This window comes from Carcharhinus amblyrhynchos, chromosome 13, assembly GCF_965287045.1.
Source record: "Carcharhinus amblyrhynchos chromosome 13, sCarAmb.v2.hapA, whole genome shotgun sequence".
Taxonomy (NCBI): Eukaryota; Metazoa; Chordata; class Chondrichthyes; order Carcharhiniformes; family Carcharhinidae; genus Carcharhinus; species Carcharhinus amblyrhynchos.
Genome location: NC_137336.1, coordinates 71,315,536 through 71,342,722, shown reverse-complemented (window position 1 = coordinate 71,342,722; position 27,187 = coordinate 71,315,536). Strand labels below are relative to the sequence as shown.

The following is a 27,187-nucleotide window of genomic DNA, read 5'->3' as shown; positions in this document are numbered from 1 at the left end:
CAGCAACCTGCACTTACTGCAGACATGGTCACCGGGAAGGACCCTGGGGTCCACCAGTTCTCACATCATACAGAAACCACACATCACATGCCCCTCCATTATTCACTGTAGTAGTATTGAAAATTTCCACAAGAACTCACCTGGCCCTTTTTCTCTCAAGCCCTTTTGATATTAAGCCCTAATAGATCACTCTGCTTCCCCCTCACTCCGCTGCCCGCTGTCTATACCAGGCCTCCTTTTAAACCTGGCGCTGATTTAAAGCCTGCTGGCCCACAACTCCCTTCTAACCACTCCCTCAGAATTCTTAAAGCGGTAAATACAAAAAGCCCGCAAAAATGCTTTTAAATGATTTAAACAGTTCTACAAGGAACAAAGTGCTTTAAACTTATTTAAACAGGTTTTTAACAGGTAAATTCTTATCTCTCTCTCTGCTCCTTCACTCGTCTGCTCCAGCAAACAATGGAAGGCTTCACCAGTCAGACAGTTTCATCGTGGGTCATGACCAGAGGTGGGTATCCTGTTCCCAGGCCATGAGATATGGGGGCCAGAGATCAGGCAAACGGCGCCACTGTGCCAGAAACATGCCTGCTGGATCAAGTCATAGTTGTGGGATCAGCGGCCACATTGTGCATGCTCCCAGCCCATGGGGATGGCTTGACAAACTTGCCCACTGAAGCGCAACCCTCACAACCCCCAACGCCCCCCGCCCCCAACACACACATACATCCACTTGCCCTCCAAACCCCACAGTGGACAACTCAGCGCCCCTCTTTCCCCAATTTCTGAGCTTTAACCCAACACTATTTCTTGATCACCGACCCCCGTATCCCTTGGGCCTACCTGAGCAGGGCTGTTCCCTTTGGATGGAGAAACAAAGAACCCTTCTTCGGCTCCCCCTGAGATCCCGCCGCCAATCTCCTGTTGATGATACAAGTCAAAGGGCAGTCAAAAACAAAAGGTTCAGCAATGACAGCAAGGAATGTGTTGAGAAAGTGGGTCCATTAAATCTAACGCCAAAGCCCATACCAGCTCAGGAGGCAGTTCCAGTTCCTCTTCCACATCCCAGCCACCTCCTTCCTCACTTCCACGCCCTGTCCCATCCTCGCCAAACCCTTCTGCTGCGTCGGTGAATCCATCTGGAGATGAGGACAGAGCATATGTCAACAAACTGGGCATTGCCACGCAGTATCACCCACACCACCAGCCTTTTAAATACTGTGGCTAGCAGAGCAGGTCAGAGGCTGGAATTCTGCAGAGAATAACTCACTTCCATACTCCCCAAAGCCTGTCCGCCATTTTCAAGGCACGCGCCAGGAACTGATGAAATACGCCCAGCATCGTGGCACAGTGGTCAACACTGCTGCCTCATAATGCCAGGGGCCTGAGTTCAATTCCCAGATTGGGTCACTGTTTGTGGAAGTTTGCACATTCTCCCCATGTCTGCGCAGGTTTCCTCCCACAATCCAAAGCTGAGCGGGTTAGGTACATTTGGTCATCCTAAATTGCCCCTTTGTGTTCCAAGTGCATAGGTTAGACGGATTAGTGGGATAGATATGTGGAGTTATGGGGATAGGGTCTAGGTAGAATTGTGGGCAGTGTAAACTCAATGGGCCAAATGGCCTCCTTCTGCACTGTAGGATTCTATGATTCCCTACTTGCCTGGATGAGTGCAGCTCCAACAATACTCAAGAAGGGTGACACCATCTAGGACAAAGCAGCCCCACTTGATTGGCACCCCGTCCACAAATATTCACACCCACCTTCACAGTAGAGGCCGTGTGTATCTTCTACAAGAAGCACTGCAGGAACCCATCAAGGTTCCTTAGGCAGCACCTCCCTAAGGAGAAATGTTTTTACAGAAGTTGTGATCTGGAAGGTGTTGCCGGAAAGAGGGGTGGAAGCAGGTTCAATAGCAACTTTCAAAAAAAGGGGGAAAATGGAGAAATACATGAAACAGAGGTGACCAGGGAGATGGGGGAAAAGAGAAGAGGGAATGGATTTCTGACGTTGTCAGGTCATGAGAAACTGATATTCCTAGTTGCTCTCTCACCTTCATCCAAAAGTAGCTCAGCATCCTCACCCCAACCATCTGCTCCAGTGTTCTCCATGGCTGGATCAACGGCTAACTGCCCGCCCTTACCTAGATGGCACAAGACCAGAAGAAACATGGGTCAATCGCTAGGGTAGAGATGTCCAGCCAGCACCTCGAACACTTGACCAGCCTGTGGCTGATCTCTAACCTCTGCACCATTTCTCTGCCCCTTACTCCTATTCCCCGAATCCCCACCATACCCAAATATCTTTTGAAGCCCATCCTGAATCGGACCAGTGACTAAAGTGCTCATGAGGGAAGGAGAGGATTCCAAAGACACAACTCTGAGTGAGGGAATTTCTCCTCTCCTCAGTTCAAAATGGCCACTTCCTTATCCTGAGACACAGTCTACCGCAACAGCACCCTTGGCACCGACGCCCGCCACTGTGCAGCACTTCCTTGGCACCGACCACCCCCCCAACAACTGCGCAGCACTCTTTTGGCGCTGATCCCCCCCATTACACAGCACTCCCCTTGGCACCAACCTCCCTGCTGTGCACTTCTCTCTCGGGGCGACCCCGCCACTGCGCAGCGCTCCCTCGGCACTGACCCCCGCCACTGTGCAGCGCTCCTTCGATGCCAACCTCCCCACTGTGCAGCGCTTCCTCGGTGCCAACCCTCCCACTGCGCAGCGCTCTCTCAGCGCTGACTCTTTGACAGTGCAGCACATCCTCACTACTAACCCTCAGTTCCCCGCCCACGTTCCATACTTACCCTTCGGTGCAATACTCCCTTCAAAATAGCCCTTGGTGACAGTCAGCAGAGGCCAATTTGTATCCAGAGGCATGATGGGAGGTGGTGGCTGTAGGAGCTTGGCATCAGGGTCAATATCTGGTACCTGGTGGGCAAGAGTAGAGAGCACAAGATCAATGGTCAAATTCAGAAGTGGGTGAGCAAGGAAACAAGGCAAGAGAGATCTTCACTCACCGTCTCTTTTTCAGGGTCGAAGGTCGCCTTCAGGGCCTCTGCTTCCTCATCCAGGCCGTGGGTGGCTGCTGTGAGGTAGGCCAAGGATTCTGAGGACAACATGGTGAGAGGAACCAATTAAGGGCACAAGAGAGGTTTGCAGACAGTTGCACACATGCTTGCACACGATGCAGTTATTTGTGAACACACGGTTGTCGATTTTATTGCTTACTCTGTCCACAGTTTTTCAGTATTCGGACTCTCTCCAGCACATCACCGAGGTAGAGAGCATTCTGATAGTGTCCACTCATATCCTTCCGAATCTCGGCTAGAGAGTGAGCAAATGCCCAAGAGAAATAGAGAGTCAGAGACTGATCAACTTGCTGCGCAATAATTTCCAACTCTTACACCCAAACTCTGTTCCAACCCCTCACCCTTGATTTCCCTCTCCCTCTTGCCCGCTCCCTCTCACCTATACTCCCCTCCTCTTGTCCGCTCCCTTACATCCTCTACCGCTCCTCCCTCCTATTGTGTCTCAACTCATCCTCCACACCCTACTCCGTGCCTCTCCCTCACCTATCTTCATCATCTTGCGGAGTTTCTCCAGATTTCCGGTGATGAGGTAGAGGAAAGAGAGCTTATCAAAGTTCTTGGTGCGTTGGTAACACATTTCCACGATCTGGTGGTTGCCCTGAAGGAGGGCCAGCTCCCCTAGCTTCTCCCAGCAGCTCTTATTGTCCAGAGCCTTGGCTGCCTCCAGAGCGATCTGGGGAGGAAAGAGGAAGGCATTAAGAGAATTCCTCAATACATACTCAGTCTCTCAGACCCATGCTGGCTTGGTGTAGAGAAATCCAATCAGTCACCCTCACCACCTCTTCCATTCCTCACCCAAAGGTGAGGATGTAAGGTCTCTTTATACCACTCACTGTCCTCACTTTCACCACCACTGTGCACAAAACTTTCAATCCATGTCCTCCCCTCACCCTGGCACGATCAGCTTTTCCTCTTGTCCCCTCCCCCTCCCATCCAAACTAGTCATATTCTTATTTCTTCATTTTTGCATAGGATGGCCTTCCTTCCACCAGACATGATTCCTCAGATACTGAAACAGTCCATGTGCAAATGCAGCAAGATCTGGACAACATCTAGGCCTGGGCTGACAACTGGCACATCACATTCACACCACACAACTGCCAAGCAATGACCATCTCCAACAAGAGAGGATCTAACCATTGTCCCTTGACATTCAATGATATTATCATTTCTGAATTCCCCAATATCAACAACCCGGGGATTACCTTCCACCAGCAAATGAACCAACCACATAAATACTGTGACTACTACAGCAGGTGAACCCAATAGCCTATACCTCACCTCCTGGCTCCACAAAGTGCATTCACCATCTATGAAGGCCAGGAGTGTGATGGAATTCACTTACCTGGATGAGTGCAGCTCTAAGAACACTCAAGAAACTTACCATCAGGGGGACAAAGCAGCCCAGCTTGATTGGCACCCCTTCTACAAACATTCACTCCCTCTACCACTGACACAGCGGCAGTTGTGTACCATCTACAAGTTGCACTGCAGGATCTCACCAAGGCTCCTTAGGCAGCACTTTCCAAATCCACTACCATTTACATGGACAAGGGCAGCAGACACCTGGGAATACCACCACCTGGAGATTCCATTCCAAGCCACTCACCATTCTGACTTGCAAATACATGGCCGTTCCTTCACTGTCGCTGGGTCAAGATCCTGGAACTCCCTCCTTAACAGCACTGTGTGTGTACCTACACCTCAAGGACTGCAACGATTCAAGATAGTAGCTCTCACCACCTTGTCATGGGAGAACTAGGAATGGGTAATAAATATTTGTCTAGCCAGTGATGCCTCATCCTGTAAATGAATTTTTTTTAAATTGCGAGCATTGCTTCTGGGATCAGTATTTGGTGTTCACTCTTACTCATTTTAGAGGGCTTAGACTCAGAGAAACTGATGGTGCAGGAAGAGGCCACCCAGTCCGTGTCTGCGCCAGCCAAAAACAAAGAAAAAAGAAACTAGCTGTTCACTTTAATCCCATTTTCCAGCAGTTGGTCCAGAGCTGCAGGCTACAGTGATTAAGAGTCAATCACATCGTGGTGTGGGCCTGGAGTCACATGTGGGCCAGACTGGGTCAAGAGGGTAGATTTCCTTCTATATCAGTGAACCAGATGGGTTTTTACGACAATAAATGATAGTTTCATGGCCACTATGACTGAGACTGATTTTATATTCTGCATTTTATGACTTGTATTTTAAATTTTATCAGTGGGATTTGAATCTGTGCCTCCCAGGGCATTTGTCTGGGCCTCCGAATTTAACGTTCAGTGACATTACCCGGTACATCTCGATCAAATCTCCCGTTCAATCCCCTTTACCCCAAGGAAAACAAGCCCAGCTTCTCGAACCCTAAACCTTGTAGTTAAAAGCCCCTGACTCCAACCCCCACTGTTGCCTCTGAACTGTTCAAGTCACCCTCCATACCTCTCTTGAAAAGCACCATCAGCCTCCCAAAAGCAAGGTGACCAGGACCGGATGCTTTCCTGAGGCTCAGCAGAGCTTAAAGTTTAATAGATACAAGTAAGGTTTACATTAACACTTCAATGAAATTACTGTGAAATTCTTATTGTCGCCACACTCCGGTGCCTGTTCAGGTCAATACACCTAACCAGCACATCTTTCAGACTGTGGGAGGAAACCGGAGCACCCGGAGGAAACTCACGCAAACACGGGAAGAATATGAAAATTCCACACAGACAGTGACCCAAGCAGGGAATCGAACCCAGGTCGCTGGTGTTATGAGGCAGCAGTGCTAACCACTGTACCGCTTCCTTGCTTCACGTACAATCCCGCTATTCACAAGGACAACAATCCCATCTGCTCCGCTAATTGCTCAATCTGTCCCGCCACCTTCAGAAACATTCGCACATCCAACCCCCGCTCTCTCTTCCTGCCCACACTCTTAACTGCACAATTAAGTAATTTTTGCCCCCCTCCTCCCATCCCTTCTGTCAAAATGCTTCACTTCACATTTCCTTTGCACTAAGGCTTGTTGTTCATTTATCTGCCCAATCTGCCAGATAACCAATGCCCTGCTGCAGTCAGCTGACACCATGCTCTCCGAGGCCGGTACCAGTGGCAGATTTCAAAGATGGGGTGCCAAATCCAGGGACATCAGCAGAGTGGGAGTGGGATTCTCACCTCTGTGTTGCCACATTCCAGGGCCAGGCTGAATCGAGTCTTCTCGTCTTTGACAAAGTGCAGGGCCACCTCCGGGTAGCCTTTCTTCTGAAGGTAGGCGATGATTGACTGACCCACCAGCTTCGCATTTCGCACCATGTGCAGCACCTGTCAGAGTGGAGGGGATTGGGGATCAAGGGAGGGGGAGTAGGACAGGAGTGAGGGTCAGAATAGAGTACAGGTGGAATTCAGGGAGGGCAGAGACCAGGAATAGAGGAGGGAGAGGGAGACAGATAGATAAATTAATCCCAATGTGAGGCTGACCATTTGACAGGAATAGTCGAAGAGCAGAATGTTACTGAAATGGAAGGACACTGCAGGACGCTAGGGCACAAAAGGGACCTGGACGTCCTGGGACATGTATCACAAAAATTAATACGCAGGTACACCAAGTGATTGGGAAAGCAAGTGCAGTGTTGGCCTTTATCACAAGTTGAAAGGTGTATGGAAGTCAGGCTCTGTCGCTACAACTGTATAGGGCATTAGCAAGGCCACATCCAGAATAAAATGCATTACTGTCTCTTTAAGGAAACTTGCATTGGAGACAATTCAGAAGAGATTCACTAAGCTGCTTCCTAGCACAAGGGTGTGGCGTGTGACTTGAGAAAAAGGTACAGCCTATCTACATGGAGTTGGGATGAATTTCAGATTCTGAGGAGAAGCTCGACAGGATGAAAATTGAGAGGATGTCTCCCTTCATGTGAGAATCTAGAATTCAGGGTGGGGAGGAGTCAGTTCAAAGAAAAAGGGCCATCCCATTGACAGAGCTGAGATGTTTCTCGTCTTGAGTTGCTCAACTCTCAACTTCCCTTCCCCAAAGGCAGCACAGGATGGGTGACTAAATAAATCAAAATCTGTGAGCTGGAATTTGAACAACCAGGGGGAAAACTGTTTTGGGAGGAGGAGAGCTGCCAAGTGGCTCACTCCTTATCCTTCTGTCCTTCATTTGGAACTAATGCTGGTCTCAAGATTGAAAGACTTCCAGTGTAATAGGTATTTCATTGAGAGTGAATCCTGCATGCCTGGGCTTCCAACCTCAGAGGCAATACCCTCCCCATATCCATCACATTAGACCCAGTCTGCGAGACCTCCCACCCCCACTACTCCATGCACAGCTGGCTCCCATCCCCACACACCTTACCTCATCATACTTGCGATTGACCAGTGCCAGCTTGAAGCGGAACTCAGTGGGGTCAATGGTCAACACCCTGGGCCGACACTCCCTGTCCAGGCAGTACACACTGTTCCCCTTCACCCGGGTGACGTAAATTGGCAGGTCCAGGGTCCGAATGATTCCATGGTCCCTGTGAGGATGAGAGGAGAGTGCCATCAACTACAGGCTGGGCGCAGGGGCGGGTGCAGGTTGGACGAAGCGCGAGTGGATCAGGCTTGAGGGGCCTGTTCCTTCACCCCCACCCCATAATTTCTCCACTATACAGAGAGCCAATATAAGGGAGGGGAACTCACCCAGAGACCAGGGCGTATTTGATGTGGTTGCTGGTGGTGTAGATGAAGACTCCACTCTCCTCCCAAGCACCACTCTTCACTCTGATATTCTCGTGGATGCTGCACAGGGACTCCAGCTTCCGATTGCAAATCAGGATGGCTGAGGAGAGGGGTGAGAAGGAGAACAGTTAGAGACTGAACCATCCAGGGACAGGATAACCAATCAACTGCCGAAAGATCCCCTGCACTGAGCGATTGGTAAACACACACCCCTTGACCCCTATACCAAGGGAGGAGTAAATTCCCGGTCCTCTTCCTCACCGTGCTTGGAGAGCAGGGCCACATGAGCCATGTCACTTGACCAAACCACGTATTTGACTTTGGAGATCTTGACAGAGCTGAGCGATCTGGAGGAAGAGATCAGATGGAGGTCAAAGGCAAGAATCATTTCCCTTTTCAATCCGTTCCCTTCCCCACCCCCTTCCAACATTCCTGACCCTCAAAAACTCTCCCCACTCCTTGCACCCGCTTCCCCTAAGATCTTCCACCTTCCCCTACGACCCTCAACACCCTTTGCTACAACCCTTGCAGCTTTCCCTACACTCCTCCCCTCTGACCTTTGAACCCTCCCGCCCCATCTGATCACCCAACCTCCTGTTCCAATCCTCCATCTGCCCTTCCTGCACCTTTCATCTCTACTCCCCTTCCTCCCTCCCCTCCTCTCTACCTTTGCATCACCTCGTCTCTTCCCTCTCCTCACCTCTTCTGCTGCACGTCAAACAGAGTGATAGCGTCGGGGTCCCTCAGGAGGAGATTGCCAGTGCCTGCGTAGAAAATCTCGTCACAATTTGGCACCTGGACCTTCTTTGTGATCTCATTCTTTAGATTCTTGATCAGGATCTGCAGGGGGTTGAGGGTGGGATGGAGACACCACGGACTGGGGTTAGAGATCAAACACCTAACAGAGCAAGATCAAAGATCACAGAAAAACCCAGAGATGGAAAAATCACTACTGCCATCCTGTGACAGCTGGTGCCAGAAACTGGGCCATTTGCTGACATAAGTGAAATCTTCCTGATCTGACAAGAATCATGGGATGAGGGGTCGGTGATTTTAGACCAAGACAAGGAGGAATTTCTTCACTCAGAGGTGATTCATTGGAATTGTCTCCCCAGAGGGTTGCGGAAACCCTGTTGCTTCAAGACAGAGGTCATGGCCAAGACGCGAAAAATAAAACATAACATTATATTTATCAGCTAGGCTAATTCATTTTTTGGTTACTTTTCAAAACGGACAATGGCTGACCAAATAAAATGTTTCTCACCGGTCACCTGATGTCTTGCAGCAGTGTCAAATGACCATAGGGACATAGAGTGTATTCTAACTAATTTTAAACAAAGGCAGACTTTGCAGCTCTTAATCTCCAGTAATAGGACTAACAACCGAAGCATTAGCTTCAATACTTTCCGAAAGTCACTGTGGTATACTGTGAAACATGCTCATGTGTGAGAGCATGAGTGCACATAACAAACTAAAGACAATAGACTTCAAGGTTCAGAATATCAATGGGGTGGGGGAGGAAACATTAGGTATGAAGGCAAGTAGTCTGAAGTTAATATGGCCAGAGCTGAGAAGTGAAGTACCAATGGGCAGCGCAAATGGAAATGTACATGAGGAAGTTAACAATTTTACTTCAAAAGGAGTATGCACAAGTGACAGATGGAACAGAGTGATAAGTTTACTTTACCTAAGAATGTGATGGCCATAACTTAACATGAAAAACATGTACATTGAGAAAGGGAACTTCAAAAGGAACATAGAACAACAGAGTTGAAGATGAAACAGGAAAACACATGTAAAGTGACATGGGAGGCTGTATCGGTAGCTGGGTTAGGAGACCCGAAAGCAGTGCTTGCTAGATACAGACCTGTGGATAAGCAGCTGCTGCCAGCCTCAGACAGAAGCGTTTGTGTCTGCAAGGTTTTCATACAAGCTTTGGCTTCTTAGTGTTGAATGATCAGAGTTGGGACCTTTGCTATTTTGTAATACATACAAATGATTTGGAGGAAAATGTAACTGGATTGATTAGTAAGTTTGCGGACGACACAAAAGTTAGTCGAATTGCGGATAGCGATGAGGGCATCAGAAGATACAGCAGGATATAAATCAGTTGGGAGACTTGGACGCAGAGATAGCAGATGGAATTTAATCTGGACAAATGTGAGGTAATGCATTTTGGAAAGTCTAATACAGGTAAGAAATAAACAGTAAATGGCAAAACCCTTAAGAGTATTGATAGGCAAAGGAATCTGGGTATACAGATACACAGGTCACTGAAAGTGGCCATGCAAGTGGAGCAGGTAGTCAAGAAGGCATACGGCATACTTGCCTTCATCGGCTGGGGTACTGAGTTCAAAACCTGGCAAGTCATGTTGCAGTTTTATAGAACGTTAATTAGACTGCACTTGGAATATAGTGTTCAATTCTGGTCGTCACACTACCAGAAGGATGTGGTGGTTTTGCAGAGGGTACAGAAAAGATTTATCACCATGTTGCCTGGTATGGCAGGCAGTAGCTATGAGGAGAGGTTGGAGAAACTCAGTTTGTTCTCACTGGAGCAACGGAGGTTGAGGGCCACTGGATAGAAGTCTACAAGATTGTAAGAGGCATGGACAGAGTAGATAGTCAGAAGCTTTCTCCCAGGGTGAAAGAGTCAATTACTAGGGGACACAGGTTTAAGGTGCGAAGGGCAAGGATCAAAGGAGATGTTCGAGGCAGATTTTTCACACAGAGCAATGGGTGCCTGGAACTCGTTGCTGAGGGAGGTAGCGGAATCAGTTACGGTAGTGATTTTTAAAGGGCATCTTGATAAGTACGTGAATAGGATGGGAATAGAGGGATATGGTCACCGAAGGGTTGGGGGCTTTAGTCAAGTCGGGCAGCATGGTTGGTGCAGGCTTGAGGGCTGAAGGGCCTGTTCCTGTGCTGTAATTTTCTTTGTTTTTTGACAGAGAGAAAAGCCTGTGCAAGACTTTCCCTATATTGTAGTATTAGAAAAAAGATCTGATTGGGCACTTCACAGTTTCCGGACTGAACACTGAGTTTAACAACTTCAGAGCATGAACTCTCTCCTCGACCTTCACCACATTTCCATTTATTTTGTTTCATCTCTTTTCATCTTATTCCTCCATTTTTATTACTTCATATTCTTATTTTCTTCATATTCTTCGTATTTTTCCACTACTGAATTCTCAGTCTCCATCTTCCCAATCCCTGCCAGATCAAAACAATTCCTAGATATTAAAGACATCCAGGGAAAGTTTGGGGAAAGTGGCACGGAGGTGAAAGATCAGCTATGATCTGCTTGAATGGCAGAATAGGTTCAAGGGACTGCCCGCACCTGCTCCCATTTATCATGTTCTTATGACCCTGCTCAACATCCTCCCCAACCCCTGAATCATTCAACTCTCGGCAAGTGTAGAGAGGTTTTTGGATAGTCTGCACTCACACAAGCCATTGTTTTAAAAGCCTTGAGTAGCTAGATGTGAGGGTGTCCACTTTGGCAGGAAGACACAAAATGGGAATTGCAGAATGCTTAGGAATGGAGGAATCTGGACATCCTGGTACATGAATCAGAAAAACTTCAAATGCAGTAAATGGTTAGGAAGCAAATGGAGCACAAAAGTCTTGCTGCAACATTTTGTTTTATTCATTCATAGGGTGTAGCTGTCACTGGCTGGGCTAGCGTTACATTATCCATCATTGAGAACAATTAACAGCCAATCACATTACTATGGGTCTGGAATCACATGTAAACCTGGTAAGGATGAAGATTTCCTTCCCTAAAGGACATTAGTGAATGCATTTTTATAATCAATAATGGTTTCATCGTTATCATTAGACTTTTAATTCCAGATTTTTACTGAATTCAAATGTCTGCCACGGTGGGATTTGAACATGGGTCCCCAGAACTTACCCTGAGCTTCAGGGTTACCAGTGCAGTGACTATACCACTACGCTATTGCCTCCCCTGTAAAGGGCAATGGTGAGACTGAACCCAGAATACATTGGGCAGCTTTGGTCACCTTACTTGAGGGAAGCAGTTCAGAGGAGGTTCACTTGGCTGACTGTATTCAATTTGAGGGGGCAAGATTGTATTTGAATTGTGTAGCAATGATTGTTTAGTAGGAAATTTAATCAAGGCTTTTAAGTTTATTTATCAGTGTCACAAGTATGCTCGCATCAACGCTGCAAAGAAGTTACTATGAATATTCCCTTGTCGCCACACTCTGGCACCTGTTTGGATATGCTGAGGGAGGATTTAGCATAGCCAATGCACCAGACCAGCACGTCTTTCAGACTGTTCAAAAGAACAGTGGTGTGAAGGTGTTCAAAATCTCAAGGCATTTAGACACGAAGGAAATAAATGCATATGGACTGCAAGAGTCGGTAACTAGAGAGTACAAAGATTTAGAATAACACAAACTGTGGAAAAAGCTGACCAACTAGAAGGCGGGCATATGCAAGTCTTCTTTAAGGTAGGGTAACATCCTCAGTAGCCCCATTAATCTCAATCCGTAAAGGCTACACTGTATTAACCCCCCACCATTGCTCACAATTCCACCGCTGCCAGCCCCATCCGCTGCTGCCAAAAGCTTACCGAGTGCATCCTGTCCAATACGGCAAATCTGTTCCGGGCCACCCAGACTGCTGTCAGGCCAGAGGATCTCTTGCCTTCAGGAGCTGTGGAGGAGGACACAGCAGATCACACTGAGGGCAGAGAGAGATGGGGAGTGCATCCATGCAAGAGGGAGGGCACCAGCGCGCATAGGAGGCAAGGTGGGGGGGGGGGGGGGATGGCATCAGGTTGCAAGGGGTGGAGGACGCGCATGCGAGGCTGTTGGGAGAGGGGGCACACACGAGACCCGGGGGGGGATGCAGTGCACCCATGTATAAGTGAGAGGCCAGCGTGCCCAGGCAAGGTTGGGCAGCGGTCCCACGCATGGCTGTTGGGGGAGCCAGTGTGTCCACACGGGGCTGGGGGAAGGCACGGAAGCCCCCGCTTGCCCACATGAAGGCTGGGGGGGGGGGGCTCCAGTCTGCCCACACAAAGGGGGGTTGGGGGGCCCAAGCAGGTGCACAGGATGGGGGTACGCCTGCCAAACTCTTCACAACATTCCTCAGCTCACCATCAGGATTTTGGGAGTCCGAGTCCTTGGGAATGGTGTAGAGGTCATAGGTACTGTTCTCCAGGTTACTTGCTCGCTGCAGGAAGGAGAGAAAGAGAGAAAACACATGACCTTCCCAGTCAAAGCCCTAAGTCCCACAGTGAAATACTGGAAGATATTACACAGTAATATGGAATGCAGATTTTATTCTCTTTCAATGCCCCCTACCCACACTACTTCATCTCACCCAATCACTACATTTCTTCATTCCTTTCTCCCTTGTGTTTATCCAACTTCCCCTATAAATATGTCAAGCACAATGCTCCAAGTGTTACCTAACCAAGGGATGTGGAGATCAGAGCTGTGCACAGCGCCCGAAGTTTGATTTTGATTTGAATTGATTTACTGTCACATATATTAACATACTGCGAAAAGTGTTGTTTCTTGCACACCATGCAGACAAAACATACCGCTCAGAGAGATGGAAACGAAGGAGTGAAAAATGTAGTGTTACAGTCATAGCTAGGGCTGTAAAGAAAGATCAACTTATTGTAAGGTAAGTCCATGCAAAAGTCTGATGGCAGCAGGGAAGAAACTTTTCTTCAGTCAGTCAGTATGTGACCTCAGACTTTTGTATATTTTTCCTGACTGAAGAAGGTGGAAGAGAGAATGTTTGGGATGCGCAGGGTCCTTAATTATGCTGGCTGCTTTGCCGAGTCAACAGGAAGTGTAGACAGAGTCAATAGATGGGAGGCTGGTTTGTTTGATGGATTGGGCTACATTCACGACCTTTTGTAGTTTCTTGTGGTCTTGGGCAAAGCAGGAGCCATACCAAGCTGTGACACAACCAGAAAGAATGCTTTCGATGGTGCATCTGTAAAAGCTGGTGAGAGTTGGAGCTGACATGCCAAATTTGCTTTGTCTTCTGAGAAAGCAGAGGCGTTGGTGTTTCTTAACTATAGTGTTGCCATGGAGGGGGGACCAGGTCAGGCTGGTGGTGACCTGGACACCTAAAAACTTGAAGCTCTCAACCCTTTCTATTTCATCCTCATTGATGTAGACAGAGGCATGCTCTCCTTTACACTTCCTGAAGTCAATGACAAGCTCCTCAGTTTCGTTGACATTGACGGAGAGATTATTGTTGCCGCACCAGTTCACCAGATTCTCTATCTCATTCCTGTACTCTGTCTCGTCATTGTTTGAGATCCGACCCACTACGGTGTGTCATCAGCAAACTTGAAAATCGAACTGGAAGGGAATTTGGCCACACAGTCGAAAGGAGTATAGTAGGGGGCAGAGAACACAGCCTTGTGGGGCATCGATGTTGAGGAAGACCATGGAGGAGGTGTCATTGCCTATCCTTACTGACTGTAGTCTACAAGTTTGGAAGTTCAGGATCCAGTCGCAGGTGGAGGTGCTAAGGCCCAGGCCATGGAGTTTGGAGATGAGTTTTGTGGGAATAGTAGTGTTGAAGGCTGTGTGGTCTGAATGATATCGAGACCAGAACAGTGCACAGTGCTCCAAGTGTGGTCTAACCAAGGGATACTGAGACCAGAACTGCGCTCAGTGCCCCAACTGAAAACAAGGAATTATAGACCAGTCAGCTGACATCGGCAGTGGGGAAAATTCTAGAGCTCGTTAGCAAAGATTTCATAGCAGAGCACTTGGAACACAGTGGCAAAATTGGACAGATTCAGCATGGTTTACAAAAGGGAAATCATGTTTGACAAATCTACTCGGACTCTTTGAGGACACAACCAGTGAAGTTGATGAGGGGGAGCCAGTAGATGTAGATTATTCAGACTTTCAGAAGTCTTTTGACAATGTCCCATGTAAGAGATTAGCATGTAAAATTAAATCATGTGGGTGTTAAATCTAGGGTAGTATACTGAGATGGACAGAAAACAGGCAGGCAAGAAATAAAGAGAAGGAATACCTCACAGGACCAGGGACCCAGGTTCAATTCTGGCCTCGGGTGACTGTGTGGAGTTTGCACGCTCTTCCCATGTCTACATAGGCTTCCTCCCACAATCCAAAGATGTGCAGGATAGGTGGGTTAGCCATGCTAAATTGCCCCTTTGTGTCAGGGTGATTAGCAGGGTAAAGAGGTGGGGTTAAGAGGATAAGCCGAGGTGGGAGTGTCGATGGTGAAGGTTTGATAGGCCAAATGGCCTCCTACTGCACTGTAGGGATTCTATGAAATGGGTCTTTTCCAAAATTTTTTTTTGGGGGGGGGGGGGGGGGGGGGGGGTACTGCAGAAATCAGAGCTGGAGCCCCAGCTGTCACATTATATATTAGTGATTCAGATAAAGGAAATAAACGTAATATCTCTAAATTTGCAAATTATAAAGCTCGGTGACAAGGTGAGTTGTGAGGAGGATACAGAGATGCTCCAGTGTGATTTGCACAAGTTGGGTGATTGGGCAAATAATTGGCAGATGCAGTATAATGTGGATAAATATGAGGTTAACCACTTGGGCAAAAACAGGGAAACAAATAATCTGAATGACTATAAATTGAGGTGGGGGGGGGAGAATGGAACTGGGTGTCCTCGTACACCTCATAGCTGAAGGTAAGCATGCAGCTGTAACGGGAGATATAAAGAAGGCATATGGTATGTTGACCTTCATAGCGAGAGGATTTGAGTACAGGAGCAGAGATATCTTGCTGATCACAGTCTCTGGATAAGGGGCCAGCCATTTTCCACCAAGATGGGGAGGTATTTCTTTAAACGGAGGGTTTGTGAATTTTTGGCATTCTCTACCCTAGAGATGCAAAGTCTCTGAGTAGATTCACGATGGAGATCGAAAGATTACTGGACGGGAGTTAAGGGGATGGGAAGAACAGGCAGGGAAGTGGAGAGGAGGAATGATCAGCCCCAAACTCATCTGGTGGGTGAGCAGGATCCAGGGGCTGAATGGTCTCCTTATTTCTTTCCCTCCTAAACCCGCTTCATGTTTGGGTGTTGGCTTCTTGTTGCAGTTGCTTCCACAGCCTCTGCTGAGTGAGCATGTAAGCGAAAAAGTGGTCAGGTTACGGTGCAACAAGACAAATCAGCGCCCTTGCGAGAGCTCGGTGTTCCTCTTCTCTATCCTGGATGTGCCTTCAGGTGCATATGGCCTCAGCTCTTCAACTCACTCTTTAAACTACACCATCCTCCCCACCCCCACCACCGCTGCCTATCCTTACCATCACCTTCCGCCCCCCCCCCCCCCCCCCCCACCCCAACCCCATGGCCCAAGCCTTCACATTTGCCTCCATACCAGAGCCTGCAGCATGGAAAAATGTTGAAGCAGAGATGGCAGCTATTTGACCCATTGTGACACTGCTAGCTCTCTTCAGGAACCATTCACATACAGTTGCACCTATCTGTAAAAGTCATTTTCAGACATTTGGAAAATATGGAACAAAGTGTGAAACAAAGAGAGGCCACTTGGTCCCCGGTATCTGTGCAGGCTGAACAATGAGCCAGCTTGCCCAGCCTGCCTCATTCCACAAGATTTCAGCCACTGCTACCCCAACAGCAGTGCGTCCCAGAGCCCCCACAACACTGACTGAAAATCCTCCTCATCTCCCCTTCAGCCTTTCCACTCATCATTTAAAACCAATGCCTCCAAAGCCCTGATTTAGCTGTTAATACGAGCAGGTCCGTCCTGTCCACTCTGTCCAGGCCCCTCACGATATTGTACGGCCCAATCAAATTTCCCCCCCTCCCCCCACCAGCCCACTCAATCTTGCCTCAGCCCCGGCAACATCCCAGCCTGTGAGGAATCTTACCGTACATAGCAACACTGAGTTCTCCGCGGGATTGTACGACATGCTGAACACTGGGAACTTGGAACCGCTAAAGGAGATGAGAAAGGAGAGACGTCAACACAGGTAGAGAGAGTATGGAGGGAACAGATTCACATTAATACCCTGGGAGTGCTTGATGGAACAGCAAAAAGGACTTGCTCACCTCCTGAGCTGCATCACGGCCACATCCTTGGAGCTGTGGAAATCTAGTTGCCTCAGGAAGCGATCTTTGACGTAAAATAGGGCATTTCCGTGAACTGCATAGGCAGGTCTTTCCCGTTCCAACTTAAAGACAATCATTCCACTATCGTGACCTGTGACAGGATCCAGGGAACGAGGGTCAAGAATGGGGCGTCAACACAAGCTGATCAGAAAAGGCACCCTATAAGCTCACATTTCTAAAAATATCCAAGGAAATGATCAGCCCAAAGCTCATCAGGTGGGTGAGCAGGATCCAGGCATTGAATGGATCCAGGCGCCGAGGGAGCGTCGCACCGCCCAAGGGCCGGCGCCGAGGAAGCGCCGCACTGCCCGAGGGCCGTGGTGTCTTTCGCACCAATCACATCCCTCAATCAACAATACAAGAACAAATGACCGAGATTATAATTGCTTTTTTGGATCTTGCTATGCACACACTGGTGACTGTGCTCCCTACAGTCCATCAGTGACTCCATTGCTCAACCTGTATCACTGTCTGGCAAGCACTTTGGGACATAGAGACAGGAGTAGAGGAGCTGGTGAAATGTGGTGTCCACCCAACCCGCCCATGATTCCTTACCTGCGGCAAACAGATTGAGGTTCGGGTGGGCACCGAGGACCCAGAAACGGTCATGGTCTCGTCGGAAGGTCTGCACGCCAGTCCTGGAGAGAGAGAGAGAGAGAAATGGTTATTCAAGCTGATCTGTCTCTTGTTCCTACCTCTGCTAAACCACAGAACACCCTCACTAGACTCCCACTCCAGCATCCCCTGACCGCGCCACCTCCAGCCCCGGCACCCCGCCAGCCACACCACCTCTGGCCCCGGCACCCCCCGGCCATGCCACCTCCAGCCTTGGCCCCCCGCGGCCACGCATCAGCCAGTATTTGCATCCTCTGACATCATATCATTTGGACCTATTTTGTCTCTGACCCCCACACCGCTTGATCCCCATTTGTCCACTGACTGCTGGCCTTTCCTAGGATGAACTCTCACCTCTTGGACATGTCCCAGACCCTGATGCTCTTGTCCTCCGAGTTGCTGAGGATGAGTTCTTGACGGGGGTGGAATACGGCGCACGAGACATTGTTGTAGTGTCCGCGACAAGTGTCCACCTCCCAGGCCTTTGAATCTGAGTAAGAGACAGAGAGGGGGTCAGGCTGATTGCTGGTCCGAGCCCTTCATAAACATCAAGAAAAAAAAGGCTCATCCACAAGATCTGGAGACATTTGTGGTTTTAAGAGGTATTGCTCATAAAGGGTCAACACAAGGAATGGGTTGCTGTCCGGAAAAGACAGTATCTCACAAGAAAAGGTAATTAAGCAGTTTGAAAGCAGCTGGAAACAGGAGTGGGGGGAGGGATGGGGGTCACCTGTTACAAAATGGTCACAATCATAGAATCCCTACAGTGCAGAAAGGCCATTCAGCCCATCAAGCCTACACCAATGACAATCCCAGCCAGGCCCTATTCCCGTAACCACATTAGTTTACCCTGTTCACACCCTGGTACCAAGGGGCAATTCAGCCTGGCCAATCTACCCCTCGCGAGTGAGCAAGCGAAAGGCGAGTGAGCACGGGTGCTGGCCCAAGGGCACGTGGTGCTGGGGGTGAGGGAGGGGGAAAGCCGGAGTGTGGGAATCTAAGTGAAATTGTTAGGGTAATTAGCAAGTATTTATCATCCTTCCTTATTTAACACTGTTGTCAATAATCTTTGCCTCTCTAATTGACCAATCTAGTTTTATAAGAAACTAATAATTGTGCTGATTATTGAAGTCAGCTGGTTCATAGAATCATAGAACCCTACAGGGTAGAAAGAGGCCCTTCGGCCCATCAAGTCTGCACCGAACACAATCCCACCCAGGCCCTACCCCCAAATCCCTACATATTATAGCCACTAATCCCTCTAACCTACACATCCCTGGACACTAAGGGGCAATTTCTTAGCGTGGCCAATCAACCTAACCCGCACATCTTTAGACTGTGGGAGGAAACCGGAGCACCTGGAAGAAACCCACGCAGACACGAGGAGATTGTGCACACTCCACACAGACAGTGACCCAAGCCGGGAATCAAACCCAGGAGCTGTGAAGCAGCAGTGCTAACCACTGTGCTACCGTGCTGCCTCATTATTGGTTTTTGAACTCTCACTCAGATTTACAGATAAAGCACAGATTTGGTCATATCACCAGCTGGAGAATCAGTGACGTTTACCTAGTGACCCAGGGAGTATTGCAATTAGAAACAGACGCTACACTCCTCCTCTCCATGTTACAACAGCACACACTGTGTCCCAACAGTGAGGAGAATGAGGGAGCAGAAAGAAGCACACAGGAGATGGACTCACCGTTCATCCGCCAAATCTTTACCTGCCGGTCATCTGCACCCGACACGATCAGTGGCATGCTGGGATGGAAGGCTGCCCAGTTGACACCTCGATCATGGCCCTGTGGAGATGGGTGGGGTAGAGTCGGGGGAAGGACACACAAGAGGGTCAGATTCAAAATAGCATCATATCCCATATGCCTTCTTAACCACCTTATTTACCTGTCCTGCTGCCTTCCGAGATCTATGGACATGCACTCAAAGGTCCCTCTGGTCCTGTGTGTGCTACCATTCATTGTGTAATCCCTTGCCCTGTTAATCCTCCCAAAATATATTACATCACATTTTCAGACTTAAATTCTATTTGCCACTATCCTGTCCATCTGTCTAGCAAATTGATATTGTCCTGACCCAAAGCTAAAAGTAGTGTGAAAGAACAGGGTATGTGAAGCAGAAGGCCAGGCCCGCAACAGGGCTTTATTGCTTGGTTGTTCGAGAAGAAACATATCTTTGCTTTACTGATTGTTTACAGCAAGCTTTGAATACGGTTTATTAATTAGTCACAAGTAAGCTTACATTCACACACCAACAAAGTTACTGTGAAAATCCCCGAGTCGCCACACTCTGGCACCTGTTCGTGTACACTCAGGGAGAATTTGGCATGGCCAATCCACCTAGCCTGCACATCTCTGGACTGTGGGAGGAAACTGAAGCATCCGGATGAAGCCCATGCAGACACGGGGAAAACGTGCAAACTCCACACAGACAGTGACCCAAGACGGGAATCAAACGCAGGTCCCTGGCACTGAGAGACAGTAACGCTAACCACTGTGCCATCGTGTTGCCCTACTGTTTTATTTGAAGAATTACTTGCTTCTTTTTACATAATTGAATTGGATCTGCAGTAGGAAAAGATGCAAGTCAATGGATTATCTGCTTTGGTAGTGGAAACTGGAAGACAGTGTATCTGAATAGCTATAAATTAACAAAGAACAATGTGAGACCTAGCTGTCCTGGTACACCAGTCACTGAAGGTAAGTGAGCAGGGGTAGAAGGCGATAAAAGCAAATGGTATGTTGGCCTTCATAGCAAAAAGATTTGAGTACAGGAACAGGGATGTTTTGCTGCAATAATGCAGGGCCTTGGTGAGACCACATCTGAAGTACTGTTGCATTTTTGGTCTCCTTATCGGAGGAAGGATATTCTGGAGAGTGCAGTAAAGGTTTACCAGATTGATTCCTGGGATGGCAAGATTGACGTATGAGGAGAGATTGCATCAATTAGGATGATACTGGCTGGAGTTTAGAAGAATGAGGGAGGGATATCTCAGAAATCTATAAAATTCAACCAGGACTAGACACGGTAGATAAAGGAAGGATGTCCCCAATAGTGAGGGTATCCAGAATCAGGTGTCACAGATCAAAGGATACAGCGTCAACTAAGACGAGGAGAAATTTCTTCACCCAAAGAATAGTCAACATGTGGAATTGACTAACACAGAAATCAATTAAGGCCAAAACATCACAAGCTTTCAAAAAGCAGTTTGATATACCTCTTGGGTGAAGGGGATCGAAGGATACAGGGAACGGCAGGGCAGCGCGTTCAGTTTGATGATCAGCCATAATCATAATGAACGATGGAACAGGCTTGAAGGGCTGATTGGCCTATGTTTCTAAAGTGAAATTTTAATGGGAATTTCATCTTCCCAAGATGCTTCAGTAAATTAGGCTCTCTGGATTCACAGTCGGCCCACAGGGAGTCCAACACTCACCTCCAAGACATGCTTAACCACAGCATCCGTGGTCCCAAAGAGATCAACGCCAGAAATCCCTCGGACATCACTTTCCACTGCCCCAGGAGAGAGATTCTTCTTTCGGAGACCTGACATGGAAATTCAGCATGGGAGCAGAGAGAGAGAGAGAGAGACAAAGAGAGAGGCACGCAGGCCCAGAATGGGGGAGAGAGAGAGAAAGACAGACAGGCCCAGAGGGGGAGAGAAAGACAGAGAGGAGGAGGGGGAGGGGGAAAGAGGGGGAAGAGAGAGAGAGAGAGAGAGAGAGAGAGAGAGAACAGGCCGAGACAGGAAAAAATAAAAACAATTACTGCCAATGCTGGAATCTGAAACCAAGAGAAAATGCTGGAAAATCTCAGCAAGTCTGGCAGCATCTGGAAGGAGAGAAAAGAGCTGACATTGAGCCCATATGACCCTTTGTCAATGGAGATGCTGGCGTTAGACTAGGGTAAACACAGTAAGAGATGTTCTTCCCCGGAGCCTCCAACATGTCATCGATGAAGACGAACATCTCGCCAAGGCCATCTCCACACCTCTACTTTTTGCCTTCAAATAACTGCACAACCTCAAACAGACCATTGTCCACAGCAAACTACCCAGCCTTCAGAAGAACAGTGACCACAACACCACACAACCCTGCCACAGCAACCTCTGCAAAATGTGCCAGATCATCGACACGGACGTCATCATCTCACGTGAGAACACCATCCACCAGGTACACGATACATTGTCTACCTGATACACTGCAGGAAAGGATGTCCAGAGGCACTGTACATTGGGGAGACCATGCAGACGTTAGGACAACGGATGAATGAACACCACTCAACAATTACCAGCCAAGAGTGTTCTCTTCCTGTTGGGGAACACTTCAGCGGTCACTGGCATTCGGCCTCTGATCTTCGGGTAAGCATTCTCCAAGGTGGTCTTCACGACATACGACAATGCAAAGTCGCTCAGCAGAAACTGATAGCCAAGTTCTGCACACGAGGACGGACTCAACTGGGATCTTGTGTTCATGTCACACTACCTGTAACCCCCATGACTTGCCTGGGCTTGCAAAACCTAACTGTCCTGGCTGGAGACAATACACATCTCTTTAACCTGTGCTTAAATCTCTCACCACTCACATTGTCTGTACCTTTAAGACTTGATTACCTGTAAAGACTTGCATTCCAACCATTACTTTGTAAATTGAGTTTGTGTTTTTATATGCCCTGTTTGTGAACAGAACTCCTACTCATCTGATGAAGGCGCAGCGCTCCAAAAGCTAGTGGATTGTGCTACCAAACAAACCTGTTGGACTTTAACCTGGTGTTGTGAGACTTTTTACAATGGAGAGACAGTGTGAGAGAGAGACAGGCACCACTACAGAGGCTGCCAGGCCTGCTGAGATTTTCCAGCATCTTCTCTTTTGCAGAGTGATGGGCAGATGTTAATGCAGTACAATAATTACATGTTCGACAAGTGTTTCATAAGAACATTATAAAATAACATTTGGTTCTGAGCCACGTGAGGATCTATCATGGTCGGTGAAAAGTTCGTGAAAGGGGAAAGTTTTCAGTATCAACTTAAAGGAGAACAGAAAGAGAGAGATGGGGGCGGGGGGGGGAGAGAGACATTTAGGGAGGGACTTCCAGATCTAGGGCCGCAGGCAGCTGAAGGCACAGCTACCAGCGGTGAAGCAATAGGAATCGGAGTTGGAGGAGCCCAGAGGTCCCGGAGAGTTATCGGAGCTGGAGTAGGTCAGAAATGGCAAGGATTGTAGGGAGTTAAGTAGATTACAGAGGTAGGGAGAGGTGTAGGGGCTGGAGAAGGATGCATAGATAAGGAGGGTTGCAGGGCACGGGGGGAGGTTACAGAAGTAGGGAGGGTTGTAGAGGCTGGAGTAGGTTACAGAAATAGTGAGGGTTGCAAGGTCTGGAGTAGGTTAGAGATAGTAAGGGCTGTAGGGACTTGAGCAAGTTACAGAAATAGGGAGAGTTGCAGAGGCTGGAGGAGGTTACAGAGACAAAGAGGGCTGTAGGAGGTTACAGAGATAAGGAGTGAGGAGGATGCGGTGTTGCTGGATGGCACACAAGTGAGTAGCATGGGGGTGATACGGAATGGGACCGAGAGTGTTCTGGACACAGAGCAGGGAAGCAGCAGAGGTTTGGATGAGATTATGCTTGCGGATGGTGTAAGAGGGGAGGGATAGTTAGTGTTAGAAAAGTCGAGGGTTATCAGCTGACGAGATAGGAATTTCATTTTGGCGGTGGAAAAGTGTGACCTCAACTATGGATGGGTCTGTGCTCCGAAAATCAGTTTGATATCCAATCTAATACCATGGTTATAACAGACTGGGTCAGCATCGCACAGCTACCAGGGTGGAGTAGGAGAGCGAACTGGCATTCTCCCAAGCCCTCTCAGAATATGCTGCTCCACACCCCTCGACTCAGTGAACGCCACAGAGCTCCAGCACCTCCCCATCATTTCTGCTCTCACTGCACACCCCTAGGCCATGACTTACCGGAAATATCCCAGACCCGAACTGTCTGGTCCAGGCTAGCCGAAACAACCAGATCTTCTGAAGGGTGGAACTGAGCACACATCACATAATGGTTATGTCCCGTTAGCACACTGTGATGGGGTGGGGGAGCAAAAGAGCAGGCGGAAGGCACAGGGGGAAAAGGGAACAAGGTAAGAGATGAAAAACAAATCATAATTCACTTTAACAGAATAACTTTGAATTCTCCCCTCCAGTGCCCCAAACCCCCTCAGATATGATCCCTGCCACCCTCACCTTCACTCAAGCAAATCTCCTTTCCCCCAGAGATTCAGACTCCATTTGAGAGATATCAATGATTTCCACCTCTTTCTCGAAACATCAGAGATTCCTAGCCCGCTTCCCCAGACACTGGAGATCCCTGCTCCGTTCCCCCAGGTATTGGAGATTTCCACTCCATTTCCCATTATACAGACCCATCCCCTTAGCCCACCCATTCACTACTCCCTCTCCAAGCACTTACCACACACAAGTCCGAGACTGCCAATTCCAAATTCGGATTGTTTGGTCATCGGAAGCACTCAAGATCCAGGGATATTCCTGTTGGGAAAAGCAAACCAACTCAATGCAGCTGTTTCAGGATGAATCTTATGCAAGCATTTAGTCTCCCCAGTGTAGAGGAGAACAGCAATACAGTAAAGCAGATTGAAGGAGTGCAAGTGAAATGCTGCCTCACCTGGAAGATTTTTATTGAATTCAAATGTTACCACCTACCATGGTGGGATTCAAACACAGGTCCACAAATAGAATCATAGATCTCTACAGTGCAGAAAGAGGCCCTTCGGCCCATCGAGGCTGCACCGAACACAATCCCACCCATGCCCTGGCCCCATATCCCTACATAATTTACCCTCAAATCCCTCTAACCCATGCATCCTAGTACACTAAGGGGCTATTTTAGCATGGCCAATCAATCTAACCCGCACATCTTTGGACTGTGGGAGGAAACCGGAGCACCCGGAGGAAACCCACACAGACATGAGGAGAATGTGCAAACTCCACACAGACAGTGACCCAAGCCGAGAATCGAACCCAGGAGCTGTGAAGCAGCAGTGCTAACCACTGTGCTACCGTGCCACCCATTCTGGGCTCGTGGATTATTTACCCAGTGACAACGCCACTACCTCCCACTGTAACATGTCTCGCTTCCTGCAAATAGAAAGTGTGGCACTGGATAGCCATTTTTTTTTGTGGGTCATGTAGAACATTTCTTGTTCCAGTCCTACTCTAGTCCTCCCCGCTACACTTTTTCCATCATGTTGAAATCTATATCAGCGCCGCTTCACACACACATCTGGAGCTAGAAAAATGTATTGATTTTGTTTCTCATTCCCACCCGTCACATGGTCCATCTCTTACACATCCCTTCCCTTCAGAGGGCGAAGAACAGTACAGCACAGGAACAGACCCTTCGGCCCTCCAATCCTGTGCCGATCATGCTGTCCTATCTAGACCAACCACTTGTATCCCTCTATTACCCATTTGTCTATCCAGATGGGTCTTAAATGTCGCTAACATATCTGCCTCAAACACCTCACTTGGCAGTGCATTCCAGGCCACCACAATCCTCTGTGTAAAAAAACTTCCTCCGCACATCTCCATTGAAACTTTCCCCCCTTACCTTGTGTCCCCTTGTAATTGTCATTTCTGACCTGAAAAAAAGCTTCCAACTGTTTACATTATTACCCCTCATCATTTTATAAGCTTCTATTCGGTCACCCCTCAGGCTCCATTTTTCCAGAGAGAACAATCCCAGTTTATTCAGTCTCTCCTCATAGCTAATACCCTCCATACAAGGCAACATCCTGGCAAACCTCTTCTGCACCATCTCCAAAGCTTCCAAGGCCTTCTGGTCATGTGCTCAGAATTGGACAGTATTCTAAATGTGGCCTAGCCAACGTTTTATACTCGTTGCCTGGTCCGATGAAGGCAAGCTTGCCATATGCTTTCTTCACCACCTTTCCACTTGTGCTGCCACTTTTAAGGATCTGTGGACCTGTACATCCCAGATCTCTCCGTGTGATATGCTCTTAATGGTTCTGCCATTTATTTTATAAATCCAATCTGAATTGGATCTACCAAAATGCATTATCTCACATCTGCCTGGATTAAATTCCATCTGTCATTTCTCCACCCAATTTTCCAGCCGATCTACATCCTGCTGTATTCTCTAACAATCTTTATCACTACCCGCAACTCCATCAATTTTAATATTATCAGCAAACTTGCTAATCAGACCAGCAACGTTTTCTTCCAAGTCAGCTATATATTACAAGCAGCAGAGGTCCCACCTCTGATCCCTGCAGAATGCCAATAGTTGCAAACCTCCATTCCATCTATCTTCAACAGTCAAGCCAGTTCTGAATCCATCTCGCTAATCACGCTTGATGATTTATTCTTTTGCACAACCAATCTTCCTTCACCTCTGTCTACATTTCTGGTGATAGACTGACAACCAATATTCATTACAAACTCAACAACTCCCAGCCACCTCAACTACAGTTCCTCACATCCCTCTCCATGTAAGGACTCCATCTCATGGGCAGCACAATGACACAATGGTTAGCACTGCCACCGAAAACCAGGTTCAATTCTGGCCTTGGGTGACTCTGTGTGGAGTCTGAATGTTCTCCCTGTGTCTGCACAGGTTTCCTCGGGGTGCTCCAGTTTCTGATATGTCTACCCTTTTCCTGAAAAGAGGAACCCTCTCCTCCCTACTGTGGTTAACAGGGCACTTAAGTGAGTCTGCCTATCTCCCCCACACCTCTGCCCTCACCGCTCCATTCCCGAACCATGATGGGGTCATCCTTGACCATAGTTGCAACTAACCTTCATCTCCTTCCGACTCATTGTCCAAGGGCCCAATCACTACTTTCAGGTTAAGCAGCATTTCAGTTGCACATCTTTCAATTTGGGCTACTGTGTTCGATACTCCCAAAATAATCTACTCTCCATTAGGAAGACTGAATGCAGACTGAGTGACCACTTTGCAAACACCTTTACTCAGCCCACAAGCATGACCCAACCATCCCACTGCATGCCATTTTAATTCAGCACCTTGCTCTCATGCCCATCCTTGACCTGCAACAATGCTCCAGTGAAGCCCAACGCAAACTGGCCGAGCAGCATCTAATTTTCCAACTGGACGTATTGCAACCTTGGGGATTCAATGTTGAATTCAACAACTTTAGAGAGTGACCAGTCCCCTCCATTTTGATCCCTTCTTTGCTTAATCCAAAACATTTATTGTCCCAATGCAAATCTCCCGCCTCCACAGGGCTGTCACTTGTCCTTCAGTTCTGCTTTCACTGAGCACAGACTTTTGTTTTGATATTAACACATTCTGCACTCTTAACTTTTTTTATTCATTTGTGGGACATGGGCCTCATTAGCTGGCCAGCAGTTATTGTCCTAGGACAGTTGAAAGTCAACCACATTGCTGTGTGCATCAGGAGTCTCATGTAAGACCGGGTAAGGACAACAGATTTCCTTCCCTAAAGGACATTAGTGAACCTGATGGGAATCTACAATTATTTCATGGTCACCATTAGACTTTTAATTTCAGATTATTAAATTCAAATAGTTTGCCGCTATTAGAACCTTCCAGTGCTTTGCACTGCCATTAATACTTCTGTCTTCTGACCGACT

At 48.0% G+C, this 27,187-nt stretch overlaps 1 protein-coding gene across 1 annotated transcript in view; it reads right to left on the bottom strand.

The window, feature by feature from the left end:
* Nucleotides 1-27,187, bottom strand: part of copa (COPI coat complex subunit alpha) — a 41,749-nt gene that overhangs the window by 12,375 nt on the left and 2,187 nt on the right. The window contains exons 6-27 of the mRNA XM_080201815.1: nt 24,003-24,079; nt 23,504-23,613; nt 20,977-21,086; nt 19,228-19,327; nt 17,880-18,015; nt 17,466-17,548; nt 16,851-17,001; nt 16,670-16,736; nt 12,913-12,988; nt 12,384-12,466; nt 8,484-8,623; nt 8,045-8,130; nt 7,745-7,883; nt 7,419-7,581; nt 6,239-6,385; nt 3,575-3,764; nt 3,231-3,326; nt 3,020-3,108; nt 2,807-2,930; nt 2,051-2,140; nt 1,027-1,136; nt 841-918 (exon numbers count right to left, since the gene is read on the bottom strand). Coding sequence (XP_080057941.1) covers nt 841-918; nt 1,027-1,136; nt 2,051-2,140; nt 2,807-2,930; nt 3,020-3,108; nt 3,231-3,326; nt 3,575-3,764; nt 6,239-6,385; nt 7,419-7,581; nt 7,745-7,883; nt 8,045-8,130; nt 8,484-8,623; nt 12,384-12,466; nt 12,913-12,988; nt 16,670-16,736; nt 16,851-17,001; nt 17,466-17,548; nt 17,880-18,015; nt 19,228-19,327; nt 20,977-21,086; nt 23,504-23,613; nt 24,003-24,079 — 2,445 coding nt within the window. The remainder of the gene's footprint in view (nt 1-840; nt 919-1,026; nt 1,137-2,050; nt 2,141-2,806; nt 2,931-3,019; nt 3,109-3,230; nt 3,327-3,574; nt 3,765-6,238; nt 6,386-7,418; nt 7,582-7,744; nt 7,884-8,044; nt 8,131-8,483; nt 8,624-12,383; nt 12,467-12,912; nt 12,989-16,669; nt 16,737-16,850; nt 17,002-17,465; nt 17,549-17,879; nt 18,016-19,227; nt 19,328-20,976; nt 21,087-23,503; nt 23,614-24,002; nt 24,080-27,187) is intronic.